The 20,342-nt window shown below is 42.1% G+C and overlaps 1 protein-coding gene and 5 non-coding genes across 15 annotated transcripts in view; 1 reads left to right on the forward strand and 5 right to left on the reverse strand.

The window, feature by feature from the left end:
- rhbdf1b (rhomboid 5 homolog 1b (Drosophila)) overlaps window positions 1-20,342 on the reverse strand; it is a 45,700-nt gene that overhangs the window by 15,372 nt on the left and 9,986 nt on the right. For 5 of the 10 annotated variants that reach the window (XM_074619531.1, XM_074619527.1, XM_074619529.1 and 2 more), the window contains exons 2-4: window positions 4,390-4,534; window positions 4,026-4,162; window positions 3,537-3,674 (exon numbers count right to left, since the gene is read on the reverse strand). In XM_074619531.1, coding sequence (XP_074475632.1) covers window positions 3,537-3,674; window positions 4,026-4,162; window positions 4,390-4,506 — 392 coding nt within the window. In that variant the 5' untranslated portion in view covers window positions 4,507-4,534. Of the gene's footprint in view, window positions 1-839; window positions 1,444-3,536; window positions 3,675-4,025; window positions 4,163-4,389; window positions 4,535-20,342 lie in introns of those variants that run through there. The other 5 variants (XM_074619533.1, XM_074619530.1, XM_074619528.1 and 2 more) reach the window with 2 other exon arrangements.
- trnai-uau (transfer RNA isoleucine (anticodon UAU)) lies at window positions 5,029-5,122 on the forward strand. Its single transcript has 2 exons — window positions 5,029-5,066; window positions 5,087-5,122. It is a non-coding gene; the product is annotated as a tRNA-Ile (tRNA).
- trnai-uau (transfer RNA isoleucine (anticodon UAU)) lies at window positions 5,395-5,488 on the reverse strand. Its single transcript has 2 exons — window positions 5,451-5,488; window positions 5,395-5,430 (listed from the first exon to the last, which is right to left on the reverse strand). It is a non-coding gene; the product is annotated as a tRNA-Ile (tRNA).
- trnai-uau (transfer RNA isoleucine (anticodon UAU)) lies at window positions 5,900-5,993 on the reverse strand. The gene is made up of 2 exons: window positions 5,956-5,993; window positions 5,900-5,935 (listed from the first exon to the last, which is right to left on the reverse strand). It is a non-coding gene; the product is annotated as a tRNA-Ile (tRNA).
- On the reverse strand, window positions 6,887-6,980 carry trnai-uau (transfer RNA isoleucine (anticodon UAU)). The gene is made up of 2 exons: window positions 6,943-6,980; window positions 6,887-6,922 (listed from the first exon to the last, which is right to left on the reverse strand). It is a non-coding gene; the product is annotated as a tRNA-Ile (tRNA).
- Window positions 8,002-8,095, reverse strand: trnai-uau (transfer RNA isoleucine (anticodon UAU)). The gene is made up of 2 exons: window positions 8,058-8,095; window positions 8,002-8,037 (listed from the first exon to the last, which is right to left on the reverse strand). It is a non-coding gene; the product is annotated as a tRNA-Ile (tRNA).

Raw genomic sequence — 20,342 nt, forward strand, 5'->3', positions numbered from 1 at the left:
CTCCCTGCCCTAAAGAAAGGCTAAGTGCTGAAAATAATTTCCTTATTTCTGGGACTAAATGGGGGAAGTTTTTGGTGTCATTCTGATCTAAATGCTGTTCGACACCATGACAAAAAGAAAACTCCTCAGGAAAGTCAGAATATTTGTCTATTTTTGGCACGATAATTATCCAAATGAAAAATCAAAATTTTCACGAAATACATACATTCCTAATAGGCTTCTTTTTTTTGATAAATTCAGTGTTTTCTCCTCCCTGGTGCTTGGCCATTGTTCTATCAGCTCTTTGGTTGTTTTAACTGTATTTTTCTGATGCAGGATGAGGCTGTTTAGCAGAGAGGGAAGGCTCTGTGAAGATAGCTTGTGTTCAGGTCTTCATCGTGCCCTTATCCTGTTCATACCTTAAACAATAATCCAACTTTCATTTAGTTTTAATCACAGATTCAAAAAATCTTGATGTAGGCCAACTGTATATTTTTTAAAATGTTGTCTTACACCCCTTAAAATCAAGAAAGCCTGGCGACCTCTAACTTAACCCCAAGGTTAGGAACCAGTGCCTTAAAGTATCTGAATATAACCTTCCCCACTGCTGCTAGAGAGGGCGAGTAGTATTACATGCAATCATAAATCATAGTTCCGTAAAACCCCCAAAACTTAAGACCAACAACTATTAAAACATGAGCGACCAGTCTCAGCTAAATCTTATATTCTATTTTAAGAAAAACTTAATCCTGCTGCAAGAAATGAAACACATGAACAGGGGTGCAACATTTCCATCCACTGGCCAAAGTGTCTAACAACATATTTGTTCTGGTCTGGTTTGCCCCGTTGAGCACACTCACCTGTCCAGAGAGCTCCAGGAGGGGGTCAGGGTCAGGGTCATACCTGAGGGGGGCAGGGACTGTGGAGCTGTCCGTCCTCCATCACCAGCATCAGCAACATGTCCAACTGTCCCCACTTACCCCCCGGGACCCGTATTAAACCCTGATCCTCTGAACGCAAACTGATCCTCAGCAGATCACACATATACACCGCGTTCCATAAGGGGATTTCCTCCGATATCCAGGCCAGAGCGGTACCTTGTAACACTCGATGTTACGCAAAAAAGAGAGGATGATCACTGCATGTCCAGACTCTGTGTTAACATCTCCCCCCCCCCACCGTCCTGCTCAGTGAGCTCCAGGTTAATCAAAGTGCTGGAGGAAAGCTGCCGTTGATTTCCTCGGTTCAGACGGGAATCTGATCCCTGAAAGAGGACTTCCAGTCTTCCACCAGCTGGACTCTCTCACTCAGCGCACTGATGGAGCTTAAATTTTCTGACCTTGTGTCAACCACCGGCACACAGCACAAGTTTCCCATACGCCTTGTGTATGTGTGAGAGAGTGTGTGAATGTGTCAGTAGCTGGAGGGCCTCCCAGTATCCCTCCTCCAGTTAAAAAGGATGTGACCTACTGGGCAAAGAAGACAGCAGCTCTGGTCCTTGTCAAGCTGAATATCCAACCCCCCCCCTCCCACCACCACCCCCCGTTCAGAGCCCCAACGATCGCTATCAATGAGCTCCTTCTCTCTCTGTCTCGGCCTTGTTTTTGCAGGAGTGTGTCTAAACACCAGTTCCACACCAGCACTCAACAGGAAATGGGAGATTAGAAGGAAGGATGGGACTTCATACACATTAGGAGGGGAGGAGAGACAGAGGAGGGACATGCCTGGACATGACACACACACACACATACACACTCGTACACTTTGAGCAGCATTACCGCAAACATTTACCGTGAACCCCACCTTGCTTTGTAGCTATGTATTCACGTCAGCAGCAGTTAAAAGAAGCCCAATGGAGCGTTTAAACACCTATCATTACAAGCATCAGTGTGACTGGAATAAATCATTAACTGTGGACCTGATCTGTCAAAATTAATGGCTCCTTAACATGGAAAATGACTCATAAAGAGCTTTTTTTATCTGTTGTCCACCAGAGCAACAAACACTAGGGTGTCCTCCTAGTTATCCCACGAGCTAGAAGTTTGCAGCAAATCACCCACCGATGTACACTTTGTTTGAAGAGCGAGGATTTATCCGGTATTTGTACACAGCTCTTTTGAGGAGGAGGAGGTACGTCGGCTAACCTCCTGTACACACACAGACACACACACACTAACTTTCTCTAAATCCCATTAATTCTCTCATAGACATCAAAAGCATTAATTCAGTTTCTCTCTCACACACACACACACATGCGAGGCTCAGCATGAGAAAGTTAAGACATTAAGACGCTCCTTTGAAGGCAGTGTCTCCAGGTTTTAGTTCAAACATTTACATCCAATGTTAACGCTTTGATGTGGCCGACATGCTGTGTGAAACACACAGATAGTCCGTATGAGTAATTGTGTTATTTTGTCTGCCTCGAACCATGTGGTCCCGGTGCCACCTGGACCGACACTGATACACCGTGTGTGTGTGTGTGTGTGTGCGTGAGAGCTTATGTGTCATAGACTTTTTGTTCAAAGCGTCACATCTGAGGCACAAAGGCGGCCTAATGGGACTTTTGGGGCAAAACTCAGTCAATGCAGACATCAAGGATGCGGAAAAGGTGTTGCAAGAAATGGTATGTTTTTTTGATGTATTCATTTTTCCTCAACCTGCCTTGTATATCATTTTCAACAATGTTATTTTCTGCAGTGAAGCTCTATTTTATTTGTTCTGAAAATATCTGACAACATATGTAGAGTATGGAGGACGGCACCTGCCAAAATAAAATATAAACAAATAAAGATATAAGTAAATTGCTAGATGAATACATATACAGTACATACACCATTAAATGTACCAAAAATAATTAATTAAAAATAAATGTAGGCATTAATTAATTGATCAAATGTGACATAAATTGATATTTATGTTTTAATTTGCTTCTTTATTTATTTACCTTTGAATTACTTCCCCTATATATCTACTCTTTTATTTAATTTTCCCCTTTATTTATTCATTTATATTAACTTTGACATTTATTTATTTATTTTGGCATTTATTCTTATTTATTTTAATTTAATTTTTAAATGCATTTATTCATAATTGAATTGTATGTATTTACTTATGTATATATAGGGGAATTACTACAAAAGCAAATAAATAAAGAAGCAATTTAAAACAGAAATGTTAATTTATGTTTTATATTTATATTATACAAAAAATAAGTGAATGCAGCTTTAAAGCATTATTCATAGCTTTATTTTATCTTTGAAATGTATTTATTTATTTTTGCATTTATTAAATATATAAATATTAAACAAATTGATGTTTCTGTTTTAAATTTTAAGATTCTGTCCCAAAAATAAACCTCACATATTTTATATCTTTGGAAACTTTTGACTCGTCACTAGCACTTAAATTAAAGTGCTAGTATGGGCCCACGACTTGGTCTGCCTCACACCATGTGGTCAATATTGCGGTCCACCATACTGTTTCAAATAGAAACTTCTGTACCAACTTCAAACTGCTGTTATCAGCTCCCTCCCTCCCTGCTCCACCTCTCTTTGTACCTGATGATCTGTTTGGGTATAGATGAACGCCGTCGGGTCAGTATTTTGGGGATGCAGGAGCGCCTTCGGACGCTTGTCACCCTCCTGGGCTCCCTCGGGCCCTTTGGAGGAACTGTGTTGACCCGCTCGAAGCGCACCCTTTTCTCATTTAACGCACATCGCAGCGTGTAGAGAAGAGGACAGGGAGGCAGTGGGGGAAAGCCAAAGTATGAAGGAAGAAGAAGGCAAAAAATCAAAGAAAAAAAGGGAGGACAAGAGAGAAGAAAAGAGAGCAAGATTAATTTGTGTTAAATCAGAAAGGAGGCGGCAGTTTAAATTAGTTTTTGAAAAGATTTATTAGTGGAGAAGAATTATTAGGATTAGAAAGTATACAACAGACTCAGGTCGTAGGAAATTAGCAGCTGGAAGGAATCAGCAGAGAGGAAAGAAAAGAGGCTCTAATGAATGTGTGTGTGTGTGTGTGTGTGTGTGTTAGTGTGTGTGTCTAACCTTTTAATGGACTGTGTGAAGGAGGGCAATCTCTCCAGAGGAGGAGGTCTGAGGTAGTTGTTGGAAGTTTCCAAGGCAGCGATGCAGGTCTGGGGGTTTTCACCTGGCATGCTGACACTGCGCAGGCGCTTTACTGGCTGCAGCACACACACACACACACACACACACACACACACACACACACACACACACACACACAGAGAGATGATGCCTTGTTATGTGAATTCTGAAAAGTCTGAGAAATAAACAAGTAAAAGCTTTTTTTCAAACATTAAGAATTAACTTTCATGCATGCACACAAAAATACTCTGAATACAGATTTACTATTCTGACTTGTATTTGACTCTTCTGTTGTTTTTTTTACCTGGGTGAGCGCGGGCGGCGTGTCGTCCAGCGTCAGCTGGATGGTGGGGATGTCCAGTTTGAGCCATGGCGGCTTTTTCCTCTGCAGGCTGCTGTTCCTCCTGCCTGGCTCATCCATGCTCGCTAGCTCCCCCTACGCCTGCCAGCTGGACAACACACACACACAGGAAGTGGGTTTGTAGGACAACAAGTCAAAATCGCAGACACATCATGACGGGCAAAAGTATTCCAGCCTTCAAAAGCCAAAAACTGACCAGCTTTGTTGAGTAATTACAGTGCGACAGTAATCCACGTGTCCCCATGGTGTGGGGCTCAGACAGATCCAGTGTGGAGGCAAAATGCCTGAATAAACAAACTGCTTCATCCAAATGTTTAAAGCTACTAGTCTGCCAGCCGTCCTCGGGATCTTCTCTAAATAACCCTGCATCACAAGGCAGCAATAATGTTTTGAACAACAGCTTATTTGTTCAGTGAACACAGCCAGGTGTTGTGTCTTAACAAAGATGCCTTGATTGGAAAAAGTCGATAATTTGAAATTTAGCTAGATATAAATCTTAATTTAATATCAATGCAGGGTGGAATTGTGTGTAATGAGCACCAAACTCAGATTTGATGACAATGACAAGTTCTGTCTGCAGAGGCTCCAGTGGCGCAATCGGTCAGCGCGCGGTACTTATAAGACAGTAACCTGCAGAGTGATGCCGAGGTTGTGAGTTCGAGCCTCACCTGGAGCAGAGAAGTGTTAACCTGAGCTGTCAATCACAGGAGATACTCTGACATGCTGATCATCTGTGTGAATGAATCACTCTCTGAGCAGACGGAACATGTCATTGTTGAGGGAGACCAAACAGATGTCAGTGTAGTGCTTAGTGGATTCATATTAAAGAGGACCTGTTTGTGCATTTTCCCCTTTCCTTTAGTGTCTTATATAATTTTTTGTGCATGTAACAGTTCTGCAAAGTTACAAAGCCTGCGGCAAAGGGAGTTACTCTGTCTAAAACTTCTCTGCTCCAGGTGAGGCTCAAACTCACAACCTCGGCATCGCTCTGCAGGCTACTGTCTTATAAGTACCGCGCGCTGACCGATTGCGCCACTGGAGCTCATCAGTAGAGTCTCACTATCTTGATTAACTCCACACATTGACTCCAGTCTCACTGGCCATTGATTAACATGACAGAAGCATCATGCATCAGAGTAGGGACAAACTTGTATCTTGTCAGTTCAACATCTGGAGAGATTTCCATGTGAGACTTCCAACTGAAAATCAAAATACCTTCAAATAGAAGTCAACACATGCAGCAGGAACATGTTGTGTTTTTGTTGTCAAATGATCAAATCACTGTAAGTAATGTGATTCAGCGTCACATGTGATAACCACATGATCCGAGTGAGCTGTTGATCGCAGCTTTCGTCAACCACATGCACACCTTTTTCTTTATTAAGGCATCTGACGCCAGTGATCAGTGTCTTTAGACGAAGACTTTACCTCAACCACCAGGTTAAAACCTCGCTGCTCCAGGTGAGGCTCGAACTCACAACCTCGGCATCACTCTGCAGGTTACTGTCTTATAAGTACCGCGCGCTGACCGATTGCGCCACTGGAGCCTCCGCAGAAAAGACAATGGATCAGTGTGCATTCTCATAGGTAAGGCTTTCTTCTTGCACTCAGACAACACATACTGTATACTGCCATCAATGAACAGAGACAGACAGAACAGAAAGGGATGCTATTACTCACTGATGAGTGTGCTCACATGCTTGTTAAACAGACTTTACATATAATAAGTGGTCTGAGTGAGATAGATCGCACAACAGAGCTACACAAACAGAGGGAAAGCCGCAGAATAGTGAGCCAAAGCCTCCACTCATCCTGTTGTTTGCTGGTTAATGGGTTTATGGGTAAAAAGAAGGATTTTGGAGAGCGAAAGGGTTTTTCCTGCTTAACCGCTCCAGTGGAAATATAAACGAGACATCTCTCCGTCTCTGTGAGAGCCAGTGAGCGGACCAGTGCACATGAGGCAGTTTGCAGTGACACCTTTTAATATGAAGTGCCAACACAAACAATAATCATTTCTTTTCCAGTGGGGGTTATGCATTTTTAAAGCTGCTGAGCTGGTCAGGTGAAGAACGAAGTCAAAACCTCAGCACCTTCCTGCTTCTTACTGGTGCCACATAGTAACAATAGCACTTGAGCAATCGTGCACAGAGTCCTGCCATGGTTTGAGGCTATTCCAGCTGTGTGTCACGCCTCTTTTATATGTCACAGGCACCAAAAGACACCCTTCTTGATCCTCGCTCGTCGAGATTCGTTTTAGAAATTGGGACGTCCTTCAAGATGGAGCGCTGAGATGGCTTTCCGGGTCACAAGCCGGAGGATCGAGGAGTGAGGAGACACAAAAAAAAATCGAGAAATGAGAAGAGCCCAAAGTCTGCCTGCTCTGATTCATGTAGAATATCAGCATCTCTCCTGTGATTGACAGCCCATGTTAAAATTTAACTGCTCCAGGTGAGGCTCGAACTCACAACCTCGGCATCACTCTGCAGGTTACTGTCTTATAAGTACCGCGCGCTGACCGATTGCGCCACTGGAGCCTCTGAAGTGTAGACAATTTAGTAGTATTTTGGAAGGGCATTAGTGCATCTTCAACACCACAACATGGCACGAGGATTCTCATAGGTAAGGGTCTCTTCCTATACTGCCTAAATAGCCCCTACATTAACAGAAACAGAGCAGAAAGGGATGCCATTACTCGCTCACATCCATGTTCATGACTGCAGCATTTCCTCTTAAAAGAAGCTGACGATGGTGTGCAGGGTCCAATCCCAATGTCCCCCTAAAGCTTTTAACCCTGAACCCTCAGGGACTTGACTGACGTCACCTGGTGAATGGTTGAGTGTGAGAGGCTGCAAGGGCTTGAAATGGTATAAATATGAATGGGGTGACATATCATGTTACCTTGACGATGCCAATTTGTGGGTTTTTATTTGACATTTGAACAGTTTGAACGTCTTCCAGGCTCTTGCCTTACGAGACTAGAGGTAGGCTAACTGTCAAAAATATCTATTAACATGTTTGTGTCAACCTTCGTTAAGCAAAATTAAAAGAAATGGTTGCCATATATATGACATATATATCTTTATTTACACCTGACTGGTCAAACTAACTAACTGACGCTCTGACATGACAACAGGAATGAAGCAGCTACGTCTGTCACATCTGGATGAGCGGCTATATATCCACAGCTGGTGGTTGACAGCGCGAGCTAATGGATACACTAGATGTGGGCTAAGCCAAATGAGCTGTGACTCAATAGGAATAATATGGCTTTAATATGTAGAACAACAGCTTGTTATTTATTCAGTACACAAAGCCAGATGCTGTCTTCACACGGATGGTCTTATTTGAAAGAGTTCACGTGGAATGTGGGAATTTTGCTAAATATAAACCTTAATCTAACATCAATCCATGTGGAATCGACGTGTGTAACAAGCACCACACTGACATCTGTTTGGTTTCCCTCAACAATGACACATTCTGTCTGCTCTGAGTGATTCATTCACGCGTCATTATCAGTGCAACTCCTGTGACTGACAGCTCAGGTTAAAACTTCTCTGCTCCAGGTGAGGCTTGAACTCACAACCTCGGCATCACTCTGCAGGTTACTGTCTTATAAGTACCGCGCGCTGACCGATTGCGCCACTGGAGCCTCTGTAGAAAAGAGCCTTAAAAGGGAATTAGTGCAACTTGAACACCACAAGATGGCGCTAGGATCCTCATAGGTAAGGCTCTCTTCTTATACTCAGACACACACACATGCCCTCAATGAACAGAGACAGACAAACCAGAAAGGGATGCTATTACTCGCTGATGAGTGTGCTCACATGCTTTTTAAACAGACTTCACATATAATAAGTGGTCTGAATGTAGCGGGCCACCTACTAACAGACAGAGAGCCTGATAGATCGAACAACAGAGCTACACAAACAGAGGGGAAGCCGCAGAATAGTGAGCCAAAGCCTCCACTCATCCTGTTGTTTGCTGGTTAATGGGTTTATGGGTAAATGAAGGATTTTGGAGAGCGAAAGGGGTTTTCCTGCTTAACCGCTCCAGTGGAAATATAAACGAGACATCTCTCCGTCTCTGTGAGAGCCAGTGAGCGCACCAGTGCACATGAGGCAGTTTGCAGTGACACCTTTTAATATGAAGTGTCAACACAAAACAATAATCATTTCTTTTCCAGTGGGGGTTATGCATTTTAAAGCTGCTGAGCTGGTCAGGTGAAGCACGAACTCAAAACCTCAGCACCTTCCTGCTTCTTACTGGTGCCCACATAGTAACAATAGCACTTAATCCTGCGCTGAATAGCTCCTCACCTCATTGTATTAAGTGCTGAGGCTGTAGAATTCACCAGCACAAGTTCACCCCCACAAAAAAAAGGCCCGTTTGATGACTATCACAAAGTTAATTGACCCGTTCTCTCCGTTCTCACTCGGTGCAGAATGCAGCTTACAATGATAATGGTGGCACATTGACCACTTGAAATTTATGGTAATTTTTTAAACAATGGGTCATTGACTTTAGACGGATTATAGACACAGAAGCAGGCACGTTTCTAGCCCACGACTATAGATTTTGTACCAACTGAAGCTGGAAGATTGTATCAGCTGTGCCTAGCTAGCTAATGAAGCTAACATTAGCTTTATGATTTGGTTGGAAACACTGTCTCCAGCTGATTTTTTATGTTTCCAGCTGACTCGTTTTAAAACGAGAACCCTGTTAAAGAGTCTTGAACATGCACTTGATGCTTTAGATACATGATAACATGCTAAAATACTGAGGTCAAAGCTGCATGTCTCAGACAGAAAAAAATGCTTGAGGGTTTTTATTTTGAAATGAAAGCAGGAAGTGTTGTTTTAAAAATAAGTCTTTACTTTTTTCATCTCCGTAACATTTTTTTTTTTACAGATTGAGACATTGAAACTGTCGTAATGTTGCTGATATGATGTTAATACACAGTCAATAGATCACCTTCACTGCTGTGAACCCGCGCGCGGCTCGCGTCAAACATAGGCGAGACCTCGATTTCTCTAGAAGGGACGCAGCTGAATAGCGGCCGAGCCTGTTAACACGGACGCCGAAATAAAAAAAACAACAGGTAACGCAGCCGCCACGCGCTCCTGACGTTCCCAGTGTGGACGATGGCTTTAGTCCCGCTGTGAGACAGCGAGGCCCAAGACCTTCCCTGATGTTACTACATTTTGAACAACAAATCCGTGTTGGCGAGGGCTAGTTAACGTTAATGCGGTTAATTCCGTGCAGGACTGTGCTGCTTACCGGCTGCAAACAGCTAACGTTAACTAGTTCTCGTCCTGCCGATTTCAACACAGAAGGTGCCATTGATTTACATTATGATGCGCGCATACTCTACTCAGTAAAATGAGTATTGGGTGGTGGTAAATTCTAAATGTTGTCATGAAATATAATCTTGTAAAATAAAAAAAAAAGGGCAAAAGGGATAATGGTCTAGCTCTAGTAAAGTCCTTTTGAGGTGAACAGAAGTCTTGATTGGTAGTTTTATAGCACGTCTGCTTCTCTCAATTATCCGTCTACACACTCGGTCTTCCCCTGTTCACTTTACTCAAATGACATATAGTGTGAAATAACGTGTCTGTGCTGCAGCTCAGTTAGAGAAAAGATTAGTCGGGTTATAGCTCAGGCCAAGGGGAAGTCATTGAGCAGGAGTGGAGGGACTATTACCGGATAATAGGACATCTGCATAGAGCTCTGGTGAGACGTAATGAGCGACCACCGACGAGGAGCTCCTGTCGATCTCAGCTGTGAATCATTCTTGTCATTCATTGCTGTGAGTGAAATTACAGGCTCCCCCCTCCATTTCCATAAAGCCATCAGCCGAACAATAATCTCCCCCATCGTATGTGGTGCTGGAGCCGATATTAAAACTTCAGGCCAAAGCCGAGTCTAACGAGCTGAAAGACATTCAACACCGGCAGCTGGACGACTTCTTGATACAGGTTGTGCTTCCAAATGTCCACACACACCGACACGGAATCACAGTTGCACTAAATCCTTTAAAAATCCCCCTTTGGATTCTCTCACTTGTCAAAGACAATCAGTTTGGTGCCTTTTTTTGCACTCAATTATATCATTCTCTTTCCTTGTGTATCGCCTCTCATGCTTTGTCTATTTAGATAGTGGTTTCCTACATTTCCCAGGAAGCTGTGCAGCAATGCCTACAGTCAGAACAGGAGTGAACTTGTGGTTCCCAGTGAAAGGCGGGTGTGTGGACAAATAAAAAAGCGTGATTACTCAGCTAGAGATGGGAGTAGTAGTCCACCGCAAGAGCATGAGCTGAGCACGTGTTTCCATTCAACAAAGCTGTCAAACACATCATGGCTTGTTCATTACATACTGATCTACTGAGGTGACTGGGGGGGTGTGGATGTTTGTATTTCTCTCTATCTTCTACAATGGATTCAACACTGTGAATTTAGATTCAGAGTTTCATACTGGATCACCTTATTCTCAAGGTAGACAAAACCAAACCAAAAGGTAAGGTTGCTAATCTCGTTCATTTTAGCCACTTAAACTGTGTTCGTCGGTTGATCAACCGCTTTGATCTAGGGATGTGCATTCCAAGCAAAAATGCTATTCGAAAATCCCTGGGAATTAGTCGATTATTATTCGAATCATCGCCGAATAACCCCTCCCCCACCTCCCCGCAGCAGCTGTTCCGCGGGGAGAGACAGACACAGACACACACACCTGCACTGACAGAAAAGAGCCGAACTGAACGCGCCACACACGTTTTACAAGGCCTATTGAAGGAGACTGGGTTACGCGTCATCAACGCCAGCTCTAGCGCCTGCTTGAGTACTCTTTCTGTTAGTACTCTCCATTTCCCTCTCCGTCTCTCACTCACTGAAGGCACTTTCAGACACAACACGACAACGGCACCACTGTGCTCTGAAACACATTTTTTCCAATGGTTTTGCACCACGCCACGATGGCTTTTCTCTGCATCGAGCAAAGCCCAACTTCTGGCACTGTGCGTTGTGATGTGCAAAGAACGCAGCGCAAACCGAGTTGTGTCGCGAGCACCTCTCTTCTTCCAGTAAACAACATTAGGTGTAGCTGTATTGTCGTCCGGTTGGGGCTTATACACACGATACAGTGCCGGTAACAGGTTGGGATAAGGGAAAGGAAAAAAAGGTGTGAAAATTCGTCATAAATCGGGAGAAATGCGGGAGAATTATGACACCGGGAGGAAACCGGGAGAGGGCAATAAAAAAACGTGAATCTCCCGTGAAAATCGGGAGGGTTGGCAAGTATGCTTCTGGTTGCAAAAAAGACGTCCAAAAACAAAGACGGCGACGGTCAAAATGCCAAACTTACGGCTTCAAAACGGCAGTCCACAAACCAGTGGGTCACAGTGACTACGTCCACTTCTTATATACAGTCTATGCCAAATACCTGCAAAACTAAAGACATTCCCATGAGCCTCAGCTGTGTTTACTGCTAATTATCAAATGTTAGCATTCTAACACGCTAAACTGAGATGGGAAACACAAAACATCAGTATACCTACATAAAGAAAATTAGACCCGACTAAACAAATACCTTTTGAAGAGAGACGTAAAATTGAATTATCATCCATAATTTTAATTTTTAGCATGTATGTTGATACACTGACTGTATATAATGTTTAGGCCGGCTACAAAAAGTTGACTTTTATTTTTTTTTGCCTCTCAGCTGCCCAGGTCAGTGTGTGTTTTGGTCTCTGTGGTCACATGTGGAAGCCAGAGCATTCTCCTACGGTCACAGAGGATAAACACACCCCTGCAAATAGAAACCTTCAGAACAATCCATAACCACATCCCTTGCTTATTCTGCGGTGTTGAGTGTTTGTGTGCACGCTGACAGTAACACAGACTCAGATGTACTTATAAAATAAAGCATGCAACCCTGCACACACGCTCACATACTGTACATACAGTAGCCTATGTACTGTAAAAACTCACTTGACAGCCTTTGCTTCAGCCTCACACGTCAGGATTTTTGCAATTCTCCATACGGCTAAAGAAGAGATGCTGTGTGGTCCATAATCAATCTTTTCTCATCCTTTTTCCAGCATCCGACATTTGTTATTCCATGATCATGATCTCTCTCTTTTTTTTTCCTCTAGTTGGGTTTTCATGACAGGCAGATTACAGGCTGTAATCCCTGTGCTGTACACCACATGACATCGCTCCTGCTGTCAGTCCACAGAGGCTCATGCCGATCCCTGATTGGACGGCGATATCGCTGCGACGGTGTCATCAGCACCCAGCAGGAAGTTATGCATCTTCAAAGCGGAAGAAGTAAAAGTCATTACAAAACCGTCTGATTGGGAATCAACCGCTGGGCTTTAACATCTAAACAATGTCGTTTTTTATTCTATTTAGGTTGAGATTGATGAGACAAAGATTAGAAAATCACACCACCAATACTGCACTGCTGCAGCCTGATGTGCCAATAGTATAGGGGACTGCAGCAGAACAGCGGCGAGATTGGATCCTTTTTAGGGTGACATTTCCTGACATGCCGAGACAGAATGAAACAAAGGCAATCCCCTTGGCACCCAAGCAAGACTTGTCCTGACATTGCTCCCTGATTCTGCTCTTTGAGGCTGAGGCACCCAGTCACTGTGGCATGGAAACTCACTGTGACTGCATGTCAATACGCTTTAATATCCAATGGATGGATGAATGGATCCTAATGTTAAGCAGTCCAAAACTTAATCTCTGCTTCGTCTCCTTTCATTCTCTAAACCTCCCCCACCCCTCTCTTTCTTTCTCTTTCTGTCTTCTCTTGTTTCTGCTCCTCCTTGCATACTGGAGCTTTTTTTTTTTCATTTGCTCTTTATTCGCTGCTTAACATTTAATGTACTGTCAGAATTATGGTTTGACAAATCAGATTTTTTTGCAGGGTAGTACAACATTTTGGATGCAACCTGCTATTTCACTATAATATTTTGGGGTGAAATGAATCGGTGCGTCTTTGTGTAATATTTGGTTCTAGAAACTTGGTGACATTTGTATTTTAATTCGCATTTTTGAAGCTAAATGGAAACTCAAATTTCTCAAATGCAGACATTTTTTTTATGTTCGCTTAAAGTGTTTTTTTGCCTTTGTCGAAAAAGAGTTCATGCACTAAATGGGATATGGAAACGCCTTAGCATAATTCCTGAAAAGCTAATCTGGGCGCTATATGAGCCAGAATAAATCAGAATAACCATGGTTACTTTGGCTTCATTTGTGTTAAAAAAAAGCCAGATATCTGCTGAATCTCAGGTCCAAACTGGTATTTATTTTCATTTGACAGGTTAATGGTATATTGGGGGAAGAGTCATGCTCTTTTCTTTGCTCTCCAAGAGGAAGGTGCTGTAAAACTGCCAATTACCAGAGCACTTCCAAGTTAATTGGTTGGGGACTGAGCAGCAGATTAATGCCAGGTAGGTTTGAACTTTATTACGCTGGCATTGCTCCGCTCTAATAGGCACTATAACCTGCCCAACAGCACCACTGGGTCCATTTTACCTTGAGGGTTAATGCCATTTTTTTCAGGACGGTGCTTTTCGGAAGTTGTGTTCATGGAAACTGACCGACTGCAGCCTCAAGAAAATTGCCTGCTCCAGGTGAAAGCTGAAGTCTTGAGCCTTACACTGGTAAGCACACTGCATGTAGCAAGCTCATGTTTGTGATGCTTTGCTTCAAAGTAAACGGAAAAAGATGTTGGCGAGGCAAAATTTCAGACATGGGACTTGCTTGCATGCTTTTTAGGAGATAGCTTGTATTTTCCCCCCCTAAATTTGAATTCATTACTTCCTGTGGGCAGAGAAGCGATCGTGCTTTACACCAGAAACTCATCTGGGCGTAAAGAAATAAATCTAAAGCTTCCGATTTCAGGAAAATGATGCGTTCATCTGTTCAACTGATCCTACAAAATCCTGCCTCCGGAAGCTTCTAAAAAACTGTACATCTGCATGTTTCTCTCCATCATCCTGTTTGATGCTGTGATGTAACAAAGCACGAGTAGGTCACATAGATTAACAGTGAGTTATGCCGTGTACTTTTACCCTCCACCCCCCAAACCATAGGACCACGTATGCTCTGGGCTCTCATCTGCACCAGATGTTACAGTCATAACACAGGGGGTCATTTCCTTTCTGTTTGCAGAGTCCTGCTGTAGTATGAGTGTGTGTATGCGTGTAATCTGCTGCTACCTATACAAACAAACTCTAATTAAATGATTAAACATCTGCCAAAACATGAGGAGTATGTCAGTTTAAGAAATCGTCATCTCAGAGAGCAAAACAATAAATGATAAATGGCATCGGCAGAGAAAACAGAGGAGCACTTATCTCCTTCCCGACCAATATTTCATCCAAATTCTACATTGACTTCGTGACTTCCTGAGGCTTTCGTGACTCCACATTATCATCCTTTTTTTATTGTGTTCACCAACTGTTTCCTGTAATCATACTGGGAAAGTGAGGATGGGGTTTGGGAAACTTAACTCTACAGCAAATTCCTTCATATGTTAAAAAAAAAAAGCAGCGACCGAGTGTGGCTCACTGTACATGATACAACACTGGTTCCCAATGCTAACGAGAGCGAGAAGTTCATTAGTCAATCAGCCGCTGTGCTGCTACGCCTCAACTCAGATCGGTGTGGAAGGGTGCTGACATGTGTCCTACCCACTTACACACACACATATACAAAACCACACACACAGAAGCAGCTACTTAAAGCTACTGTGTAGGGAGCATTTTCATATGTATGTAAACGTACCATCAAATGTACACCTTTGCATATTGAATTGTCAATTGCAAAATGTAATGCCATTTGAATTTTTTGGTCTCTTTATTCATATGACAATGCATTTTGCAATTAGCAATTCAAAGTGCAATTTGTGTCCCACCCACGTACACATGCATACTGTACAAAACCACACACACAGGAAGCAGCTTCTTAAAGCTTCTGAGTAGGTACTGTAGCATTTTTATATGTACGTAAACATACCGTCAAATGCGACACCTCGGCAGAATGAATGCAGAATTTCTTTTAGAGTTTCGTAGAAGTATCTTAAAATTAAGACCCCTCTTACTTACAGTCACAAAAAGGCCTTTGGAGCCTTGTATGCCCTCCCCGCTCCCTGGTGACACTTGGTTTTCTCATTCACTTTACTGTGTGTTTTTTCCATCTGTTTTCCAATCCTTACACCATCTGCCATTGTGAGAAACTCTCAAAAGCTTCAAATCCATTTTAGCAGAAAACCAGTGCCCTCACCCTGTTCTGTAAAGCAATCTCCTTCTGTGCCATAAAACAGTAGAAATTCAAATGTGATCTGGTGGCATTGTAGGAGCTCCAAGTCTTTTCATCGATATCATTTTGTTGTGGTTTATTGATGTTTAAATGCTATATCGAAGCGTTATTAAAAGCTCCAAGCTTACAAGAATAAAATGCACAAAGATTAGCTCTGCGGTCGATCACCGATTCCCCATGTGCTGCAACCTGTGTCCAACCTGCCTCACTGTGTGGCTCCACTGCACCGTAAGAAATACCTCACATTCCTGTAAAGCACCTTGCAGCCCATTTCCCTCCATTCACTTCTGCCTGCTGCAGCATGATAGACATGAAAACCATGATCGTAGAGGTCAAAATGGTTGTAATACAGTATAGCCCATTCACCTATCCCAATCCTAGAAATAAATATTTTTTTAAATTATTAGTATCAGTATTTCTAGGGCAAGTGTCACTTATTGTCTGTGCTGGCTTATTTATCCAGTTTACCGTGTCAGTGACTTCGTCTCATGAATGTGAGAGATGTGACTTTAGTTCCTATGCGTTGCATTGTTAAGGTTGTTTATGAAGACATACAGTGGTGTAATATACGGGGTCCATCTGCGACACTTGCCAGTGAATAATGACTGAAGAAAAGTAAATGAAATATTTACACCGTATAATCACATATAACATCTAAGCACACTGCAGAGTGTATGTATAAATATTTGCAAAAGGCTGCCTGGGAAAAGCTAATGCATAATTCAGTCAGCTAATCTGGATCAAAACACGGCAGCTTCAACACATTCGAACGGCAGCTTGAGTACTCGCAATAAAGCTTTTTCATTCACATCCCTTAACAATTGTATCAAAGTGAAAACTACAGCTACCGCATCACGGTTATTTGCCCCCGCCAACCAATCAAGATACAGTTTACGTCCATGTCTGTCCAAAATGTCATCACTTCATCATTTAATCCTGTTAGACATTTGTGTGAAATTTTCATGATTTGCACATGAATTCTTGAGTTATGGCCCAAAACTTGTTTTGTAAGGTCACAGTGACCTTATCAAATTTGAAAAAATTCCCTCAAGGCTTTCCTGAGATATCGCTCTTCACAAGAATGGGAATGACGTGAGATCACAGCGACCTTTGAACTCTAATTTCGAATCAGTTCATCCTTGAGTTCAAGTGGACGTTTGCGCCAACTTTGAAGAAATTTGCCCAAGGCGCTCCTGAAATATCCCAAAAATCAGACGGATGTGAGGTCACAGTGACCTTGACCTTTGACCACTAAAATATAATGAGTTCATGCTTGATTCCAAGTGGACGTTTGTGCCAAATGTAAAGAAGTTCCCTCCAGGCGTTCCTGAGATATCACGTTCACGAGAATGGGTCGAATGGACGGACGGAAGGACGGATGGACTGACAATCCGAAAACATAATGTCTCAGACCACGGAGGCATAAAAAATGATAAGTCCAATGACAGGAAAATTGCTAGGCAACTATTTTGATAAAAACAATCATAATACAATTGTTGAAAAATGTGAGAATTTGCTGCTTCTTCTTGTCTTGCATTATGATAAATTAAATATCTTTGTTTTTTTACCTCTTGGTTGGATAAAACAAGACATTTGATGACATTCCCTTGGGTTCTAGGAAATTGTGTTGGACATTTTTCTTTATTTTCTGATGTTTTAAGACCAAACAATTTATCGAGATTAACTAAGTACTAAAACAATACAATAATTGGCAGATTAACCGATAATGAAAATAATCCTTAGTTGCAAAATACGCTTTATAAAATATAGGTGAACTGAATGCGGAGCTCATATGCTTAAAAAAATATGTTTTTTCTCCTCTGGCAGAATGTCCTTTGGACTTAATAAATAAGGGAACAGCATAAAAAAGCTGCTTAACTGTACAGAGATAAAACAGCAGACAATCAGAGCAGGTCAGAGGTCAGGCCTACATTCTTTGTCTGCCTCTAAGCTCAATCATCTCTACTCTACTCTACTCGGCTGTGTCAGCAGGAGAGATTTAATTGGCAACTTGAAACCGGGGCAAAATCGGAGAAAGTTAAAATCCTCGGCTAAACTTCCACCACGCCTGGTTTTGCACAAAAAATCTCACATCTTCGTCATAGTGAGAAATGTCTCCCATGAAAGTCATTAAGAGATGATTAAAGGATTGGCACAGGCTACTGCTGTCAAGTGTTTCCTATACTCTAGATTGACATGTGGCCTGTGGGAAAGCAGCCTTTGAATCTCACAATATTCAAACCTCGACACACTGCACTTCATTTTACACCCACACATTTATTTTGCAAAGCTGTCTGCACAGGAAGACAAGAAGAAAAAAAAAGAAGTGGTATGATCTTTGAAGGGCTTGCTATCAAATACAACCTCGAGGTAACTCTTGCTGGCTTCTGTAAAGATCTTGACACATTAAAATGTTGGTGGTGACATTAAAAAAAAAAAAGTATTCAAAAGTACCGTAAGCATTCATTATGGCTGGAAATGTTCTACCACAGTGTTAACATGACAATAACGCTGTGGCCACAAGCTGCCTCTTGTGTGCAGATGACCTGGCATGTATCAAGGCAGAGAGAAGAGGAAAATACAGCAACAGATGGAGAAAGATGAAAAAAGCAGAGAAACTTTTATGTCATGTTGGGAGAAGATGAAAGGAGCGAGGAGCAAAAAAAAAAAAAAGTCAAAGAGAAAAAAACAGAAGCATTGCAGCAAAGCAGAGAATGGGATGACATGTGTTGAGGGAAAAGAGAGATGGATGTGGAAGAGACTAATTTTCTATGTCAATCAAATACAGTTGCCCATGTGTGTCTAACAACATGCTGCGTAGTTACAAACTGCAGGACTGTGTGTGTATATGCATGCACTTTAATATGTTTGCGCTTGTTAATTCACATCCATATGCATGTGGTGCGTGCATGGGTCAGCGTGCATGTCTGTCTGTCTGCTAAGCCAAACATCTGCATTAGTTTACTCGTTTCTGTCAATGAGCCGTAGGGCGAGTTTAGTTTGGGTGAAGCTGCAGAGACAACAGTGCAACAGTGTAACCCTCCACCAGTCTCTGTGTTATTACCCTAATGAGTGCTGACAGATACTTCAGTTCATTTCTGAAGTTATTTTAACCCAAACCACAATCTTTTCCTAAACCTAACTAAGTCGATCTTTTCCTAAACCTGAAACCTGAAATTGACACGTGTTGCTGGAAATTCATAGGAAAACGCACAAAAAATAAGGAATAACTTTTCGTAAGATATCATACGTACCATTGTTATGAGAATACATTGAGCATATATGGAGCAACATTTGCATACCATTTGGAGTCATGTTTGTGTCCACCTGATGAATATAACTCCAAAATTCACTCTCTTTTAGCTCTGTTTTTGGTCTCCACCAACTCTTGAGGGAAATATCTGGTGCTTTAGCTGCTAAATGCACACAACGATCACCAGCTAGTTGCTAACTGTTTGGTGCTGTACAGTGAGGGTTTCTTTTTAGCTATTTTTTGCTATAAACAGATGCCTGTTGCGTATGAAAACGACGGTGATGACTGAAGTTACGGGCCTTAAAACCAAAACAATGAGTTGAAAGACACTAAATCACCTGGGGACCTGAAAAGAACTGCAGAGTCTGGTTATAATTCTCTGTGGATTTGTCACTATGAGCAACTATCAAATAACACTAAGCAACGTATCCTCATACAACAGTTTGTATGATATCTTCCGAAAAGTTATTCTTCATTTATTGTGCGTTTTCCTACGAATGTCCAACAACATGTGTCAATTTTCTCTACAGTTTCTTTCAAAATAAACTTCCGCCTTCACAGGAAACAACTTGGTTAGGTTTAGGCAACAAAATTATTTAGGTTTAGAAAAAGATTGTGGTTTGCGTTAAAATAACTCAGAAAGTGGCGTAAATTAAGTAGGGAAGTTACGAGACAAATCAACGTTGACATCAGGTTTCTCACGGGGCACAAACAGCGGTCTCCTGGGCGAAAGACCGGTGTTTTTTGACCCACCCATCCACCCGACCCCCTCCCTACACGGTATTTGCTGCTCTTCATACTTCCTGGTTCACAATTACGTGGAATACAAACAAATTGATTTTGTGGGATGAATACGAATTACAGTGTATTACTTTTCGTTGGCATAGCTACGAACGGTGAATGAGAACAGCCTGCACTAAGTAATCTGATCCATTGTTAATATACCAGTATTGCTTATAGCAGCTTTAAGTTTTCTGGTCTGCCTAAAAAAACACCCTCTTGCTCAATAAACTGGTGCAAAAGTATTTCATAATGACTTGACTTGAGATTGGAAATACAAGAAAAACATGTCAGTGAAAGCTTTGGGTAAAGTCAGTTCATATTAACTGATTAGCTCATTGAGTAAATAATCACTGGCAACTGCAGGGCAATAAAGTAGAAATGACTTAACGGAAAAAGTCCCTAAAGAAAAAGCCAGCATTGCCATTCATCACTTCAACTGTTCCAACACCTCATGGCACATTCGACTGCCAAAACTGCCACTGGAGAGAGTATAATGGTCTCTCAGCTACTGTGCCAGGTATAGGACTTGAGAG

This window comes from Sebastes fasciatus, chromosome 20, assembly GCF_043250625.1.
Source record: "Sebastes fasciatus isolate fSebFas1 chromosome 20, fSebFas1.pri, whole genome shotgun sequence".
Lineage (NCBI taxonomy): Eukaryota > Metazoa > Chordata > Actinopteri > Perciformes > Sebastidae > Sebastes > Sebastes fasciatus.